The sequence below is a fragment of the Pseudoliparis swirei genome, chromosome 23, assembly GCF_029220125.1.
Source record: "Pseudoliparis swirei isolate HS2019 ecotype Mariana Trench chromosome 23, NWPU_hadal_v1, whole genome shotgun sequence".
Lineage (NCBI taxonomy): Eukaryota > Metazoa > Chordata > Actinopteri > Perciformes > Liparidae > Pseudoliparis > Pseudoliparis swirei.
The window spans coordinates 8,445,327-8,452,180 of NC_079410.1; the positions used below are offsets into that span (position 1 = coordinate 8,445,327).

The 6,854-nt window shown below is 45.3% G+C and overlaps 1 protein-coding gene across 1 annotated transcript; it reads left to right on the forward strand.

Moving 5' to 3' along the window:
• Positions 1 to 2,357: 2,357 nt before the first annotated feature.
• LOC130189127 (protein phosphatase 1 regulatory subunit 29) lies at positions 2,358 to 5,606 on the forward strand. The gene is made up of 2 exons (XM_056407800.1): positions 2,358 to 2,699; positions 3,123 to 5,606. Exons 1-2 carry the CDS (start codon positions 2,358 to 2,360, stop codon positions 5,604 to 5,606), a joined length of 2,826 nt encoding a protein of 941 aa, XP_056263775.1.
• The last annotated feature ends 1,248 nt before the right edge of the window (positions 5,607 to 6,854 follow it).

Below are 6,854 nucleotides of genomic sequence, written 5' to 3' on the forward strand. Positions count from 1 at the left end.
TACATTTTCACAGTTATGCTGCTGTTATGAGTCATGCTCTTCCCCTTTGAGACCGGTGTTCTGCATGTCCCATATTGCTAATTATATGATCATCTCCCCAAACGAGCGCCGTGCTTCTTGCCTCCCTCATGTGAACCCTCTGGGTTTCCCTATGTGGAGCACCAAATGAGATCACGTCGGATGTCGTGGGGATAGCCTCAGACAACAGAGGCAGAGCTATAGCAAGGGGATGTTCTCATACATGGATGTGTGTGGGGCTGGGAGAGACTAGAACAGGAATAGTGGAATCGATAACGTGTGCATGGGAGCTTTTCCTGATCCGATGTGACATCCTGGGACAGGGATGTCGCACGTGTACAGATTGTAAAGCCCTCTGAGGCAAATTTGTAATTTGTGATAATAGGCTATACAAAATAAACTGGATTGAATAGATAGTATGTGCCCATGTTGGGGTAAAGACTTCCAAACGTGTCCCAGCTTAACAAGTACAAAGTGCTTGTTGTGCGATGGCTTGTAGCACTAAGTGGTCCTTGTAGCACAGAGAGGGACACATTTGTGTTCAAATCAAATGGATCACTAAACACAGCTGAGGGTTGCCTGGGTGATTTAATCTTAATGCATTCATAGTGATTTGGGGGTGCGTTTGCCCCTTTTTTCTGTCTACTTGTAACCATATCGTACGCATTGTGATGAATCTTTTTTCTTTGCATCCATCTGTCAAACTCATTGACAGACAAATGAGTTTTTTTGTATCTCTTTTTTTGTGTTTCTGCGTAATAACAGAGGACAGGTAAGGGTTAAAGGCTACACTTAGATGGTTCTTCACCATAGTGTGCCATTTAACGCAAGATTCAAAAAGAGGATGGACCTGATTCTCTGCCGGCCCCTCGGGGGAGCGTGCATCAGAATAGACTGGAATGAGTTCAATTCTCCTTCGGAATTAGAAAGTCTGAATTTGGAGCACGAGGCAGAAATCCAGCCTGTTCCTCGGAGAAAGAGAGGTTTTCTTTTCTTTGTTTTTTATGATGGTGGAAATCGAGAGAATGTGAACCAGTGGAAATGAGGTATCAAAGATGGATGATTCGAGAGTGCTATACATAGATAGAGAAATTATCATATCATAAACAGCATAGCATTACTGTGCAGTTCAGAATCCATATTGATAGCTTCAGGTGGTATGTTTAAGTTAACATTAGCATAGATGCATGCTCTTATAGGACATGCATGTGTTTGAGTTCCCACGTCTGTCTGAGGCCATGTTTGCATTTCAGTGTGCATGCTTGTGTAATTAGTGTGTAATTGTAAGTACGTTTCTCCCAGCTGCTGAGCCGGCAACAGGACAATGTCTGTCATGATGCAACAGGCAGCTAATCCTCTCCTTATGTAAACGTTTGACTGCTATTCAATTGACATGCAGATGGTATAGAGAGCTTAGGTTTTGGCAGGATAGTGTCATAACAAGGAATGTCTGTGGGGACAATGTGCTATCAGCGTTTGGGTGATGCAATGCTTCACTTTACATTTAAAAAAGTTATTCTCCCCTGAGGACTGAGCAAAGATTGGCAGGTGTGTGCATGTAGTTATCAGTCAAAGCTTGGTGACCGCATTGCCTTGCTTGGTGGAGGTAGAAGAGGGGACTAAAAGGGGAATTGTTGTAGCATTGTAGCAATGCATACATTTACATAATGAGAAAGAAAGCCAGCTGAAGTAAGTGTTCAACAAGCCCTGAGGAAAATTGAGATTGATTTTGAGATGCCTGCAGGTCCCATGAATAAAATCAAACAATTAAATGTTGCAGACATTTCGTGGAGTCTGAAGTCATTTACTATTTGTTTAGATTGATGTTTAAAAACTGTATCCATCCTTCAGTACATTCCTACAGAAAGTGCAGGCAATGGAGGCAAATTACAAGAAATGTAATATAGTGAGAGGATGAAACACTGCAACATAAATATTTGTTATATGAATTGTCTTTTACAAAAGAAACATCTTTTCTGTATTCCCCATAGATTTTCCAATACTCCAAGGATCCCTCCATTTGAGTGAGCTGTGAGTCTGATGCCAAAAGAAGACACTATGAAGACGAGCCGTGTCACTCCGCATTGCAGCCTGACAAGATATGGCACGACATGGGTCCCCTGCTAATAACCACGATGACCATAAAGCTGTGAAGCCTTCACCCCTTTTGTCAGCACCCAACCCAGAACCTACTCTTCTCTGGAAACCCTTCCAAGCAACCATTGTTGCTTCCCTTTCTCCTGCAAACACAACCTCCTTTCCTGCCTGCACTTAAATTTGAGGTTTTTCTCCTTAACAATTATAGCTTCCCCTCTTTCTGACTTATTTTCTTTGGCATGATGCAGGGTGCTGCTACCACCTCCACTCTACTTTTTCTTATTCTCCCCTCCGTCCTATTCTTCTCCTTCTTTCCCCAAATGATCAATGGAGACTGCTGGCTCATTGAGGGGGACAAAGGCTATGTGTGGCTGGCTATCTGCAGTCAAAACCAGCCGCCGTACGAGACTATCCCCCAGCACATCAACAACACTGTCCATGACTTGCGATTGAATGAGAACAAGCTGAAAGCAGTGCTCTTCAGCTCCATGTATCGCTTCACGAACCTGACGGACCTCAACCTCACCAAGAATGACATCGGCTACGTCGAGGATGGAGCCTTTGCGGGACAAGCCAACCTACAGGTGAAAGGGGAATGGCTGACAAAGGCTTTGAGCTTAACACAATAACGTAGTTCACACAGCATTAGACCTTAGTTAGAGACTAGGACTATCCTTTAGCAGTTGTTTTAGTACCATTTTTATTTATTTAAAAATTGTACTTCCAGACAATTAGAGGCTTAATTCCTCAATTTGTCATGCTTTCAATGGATTACATTTTGTATATAAAATGGCACTTTTGTCTAGAATTGTGCTGAATGCCTTAAACATGCCTTAGAGGGAGCTCGTAATGAATGAATTGGTTTTAGGATCTCTGTTCTAGAAAATGCTGCAGCTTGATTGAATCTCATTTATGAAGTCAAATTCAAATTGTATTATAATGAGTACAAATTATATGCGATAGAAAAAGTAAACAATGCACAAATGCTTCTTCTGTGTTTTCCTCAGGTTCTTCAGCTGGGTTACAACAAGTTGACAAACTTAACTGAGGGTATGATGAGAGGGCTCGGCCGCTTGCAATGCCTCTTCCTCCAGCACAACCTCATTGAGGTTATTTCTAGCAATGCATTCTGGGAGTGCCCCAGTCTCAGCAGCATTGACCTGTCATCCAACAAACTTGGACGCATTGACCCGTCCACATTCACAGTTCTCAGCCGGCTGATGGTGTGTGAACTGGCAGCAAATCCATTCCATTGCGGCTGTGATCTGTACAGCTTCATCACCTGGTTGGATAGCTTCAACAATGTAACACACACCTACGATCGCCTCCAGTGTGAGACGCCCCGGGAGATGTTTGGCTACCCCTTACTAATCGCGGCTGGGCATGCTGGTCGGAATGCCAAAAACATCTTGTACCATCACTGCCGAGATGGAGTGATGATTCCTGGAATGACCTCTCTCCCACCAGATCTGGATGGTCCTTCCGGGATTGGACCTGAGATGTTTGGAGGTGTGGGGCCCACCACGTCTTCCTCATCAACTGAAAACAGCTTCATTCCCAGCATCAAGCTCCATCATGTCTCTTTGTCATCAGCCTCTCTTCTCGTGCAAATTCCAAGGCCCTACAGCAAAATGTATATTCTAACACAATACAACCACACGTTTGTGTCCGATGTCATGAATTTGAAAAACACAAAGGAGATGATCACCCTTAACAAGCTCAAGCAACACACCAATTACACCTTCTGTGTAGCATCCATCCGGAACTCTCAACGTTACAACCACACCTGCCTTCAGTTTTCCACCCGCTCCCAAATTCAAGATGAAATGCTCCCCACACCTTCCACCGCGACTCACTATATAATGACCATTATCGGCTGCCTTTTTGGCATGCTCATTGTGTTAGGCATCGTCTACTATTGTCTACGTAAGAAACGGAGGCGTGAAGACAAGAGGAAGTCCATCTGCGTCAAGAAAACGATATTGGAAATGCGCTATGGACCAGAGGTAGCGGCAGCAGTGGCAAATGATCCATTGGCAGTCCACAAGCTTCAGGAGCAGTCCAGAGAGCATCACCAGTATCAGCACCATCACGGAGGCAAACTTCCCATGTCCGCATCCTCTAGCTCCGGAATGCTCCACTCAGCCAATACCAGTTCCTCCAGACTTTCTTCTATCCCGCAAGTGGAAAAGATGGCAACTGCATTTTCAGAGGCCATCGCTACAAGTAAAGGAAACTATATGGATATCAGAACTGGAGGGGCAGGGATGGAGAGGGTGGGAGATGGTGGGCATGGAGGGATGGATTTGAGGGACGATGATGGAACTGATGTTGGTGATGACTCCGATGATGACGGACATGGCTCAGCGTCAGAGATTTCCACTATTGCCATGGAGGTGGATAAGGTTAACCAGATAATTAACAACTGCATTGATGCTCTCAAACTGGATGCAGCAGCAGTTGCTGCTTCAGGGGCCTCTACTCACCCTACAGCCTGCTCTAATCCCACCTCCCCTCCCCCAACCAGCGCATCCTCCCTTACTCGTGGCCTAATCCCACTCTCCCAAGGGGTGACAGAGAAGTGCCAAGTCCTAACTCCGAACAAAATACCCTCTCCGCCTCCACTCCCTTCCTTGAATGCCCCTCTCTCTGAGCGCCCAGGGATCAGTGGTGGTGGCTTTGTCATCACACCCCCCTATAGGCCCCCTCCACCAGCCACAGACGTATGTCCCATTCAACGGCAAATGAGTGCAGATGCAGCTGTGGTTATTGTAAATGCTGTCAAGAAACAGTGCAGCACCACGTCTTGTGGCTCTATGAGTCGGGATAGGGAAAGTGGAGGAGCACGGGTCTATAGCCTGGATGTTCCTGAGCCTCGGAGCCCAGATGCCTGTAATCAACAACAGCAGCAGTACCCAGACCGGCACAGTCCTGTGGGCTGCGGTGAGCCCCTGGAGAGGCTGCCCTTAGTCAGGAGTGGGAGCTGCTGTGGAGGGGGTGGTGGTGGTTGCGACAGTGGTGGTGTTGGTGCCCAACATCAGGAAAACCAGAAGCCCCACCATTACCATCAACAGCAACAAATCCAGCAGCAGCAGCAGCTAGAGGTGCAGCAAGACTACCACTGCTCGGAGCACCGCCACTCCGTCCCAGCTCTATATTATGAAGGGTCCCACCAAGGCTCCCCAGCCCAGAAGGTTTCCTTCCTGAAGCCCCTGACACGCTCCCGCAGGGATGCGGCCTCTTACTCCCAGCTTTCGCCTGCCCGCCACCATTCCAGTTACTCTGGCTACTCCTCCGGCCCAGAGTACTCCTCAGAGAGCTCACTGCGGATCTGGGAGCGATTTCGTCCCTACCGAAAAGGTCAGCGCGATGAGGCTTGCTATGTGTCGGCCGGAAACGCCCTTCGAAAAAAGGTGCAGTTCGCTAAAGGCGAGGACCTGCATGACATCCTTGATTATTGGAAGGGGGTGTCAGCTCAGCAGAAGCTGTGACTGGGATAGCAGAGTTTTTGGGGGGAAATAGTTTGGGTGACTTTTTTGTGTTCGGGCTGTGGGCCAGAGAAACGATTTGAAGATCACGGGGAGAAAAATATAGGACAACATTTTGCCTTTATTTTTTTGGGTGTTTTTTTGGCATGCTAGGTGTATAGAATATTGTGCTAAAGCAAGGACTGCGAAACTGTGCCTGGGATATGAGAATCATTCGAATGTTTTATTTAACATACATTGTAGCACCATTTCTGGATCATTCTCATTTACTGTTTGGATTTTTTATTTACAGTATAGCGCAGTTAGCAAATGCCAACTGTGTAATTTAGTACAGTTTGAGTGATCATGTTCTGTGGTCATATAGACCATCTTTATCAGTGCCATGTTTTCATCTATGGGTAATCAAAGAAGGTAGGTACTGATATCCTTCATTTTAAGCTTGTATGACCCAATATGTTGTTTCCTGTTTGGTATTGGGTGCTGTATCAATTTGCCGTGTACACTTGGATATGTTAAGAGTTTACGTGAAGGGAGGATGCAGGGTGAGATCTATGCTAAGTGACAACATGTCGTTTAGAGAACACAGTTGTCGAATGCAGACCCCTAACTTCCTTCCATGACATCATTCATGCAGCCGAGGGATTTGCATGTCAATAGCCTCCGTCACACAGAAAGAAAGGAATATTTGGAGAGGAGTCAACAAATTAAACAATGAGTAGTCAAGTGAGTTTGAAGGTCCCGCCGCATCAGGAAATCATGAGAAAATAATGAAAGTAAAATAGTGCTGCGGTTGCACCCTGAAGTGTTAAACTCATCTTTTTAACTAACACTTTTGCTTGTTTAATGAGCATTAACCCAATAAATGTCAGAACAGTGAGTGTAATTTGAAGAAGTACAGGGGGCAAATTATTGTCCCTTTATGTAGGTAATTTGATTCTACTTACATGTACAATAGGGAAATGTAACTACATTACAGATGAGTTCACACAGTCCCGTTCTAAAAAGGCATGACTCATATGTGACAAGACCAAAATAAATTGAAAGCAAAAGAGGGTATGAGAAAAAAAAAAGGCAAGGATAAGGATTACAGGAAGGTTATGAGAAAATCTATTCGTATCATTCGATGTGAGCAGCACAGTACATTCCAAATCCCTTCTCCAACATGAAAACTGGATGAGGCACAGAGGGAAAGGACACTTCTAATTACTGCCAACATGTCTGTTCTGTTCTGGAAATTTATGCTATTGTTGT

Excerpts from the sequence above, each read along its gene's own strand:
- LOC130189127 (XM_056407800.1), top strand. The coding sequence starts at position 2,358 with ATGCAGGGTGCTGCTACCACCTCCACTCTACTTTTTCTTATTCTCCCC. Across the intron at positions 2,700-3,122 it reads CGGGACAAGCCAACCTACAG|GTTCTTCAGCTGGGTTACAA; the intron begins GTGAAAGGGGAA and ends TGTTTTCCTCAG.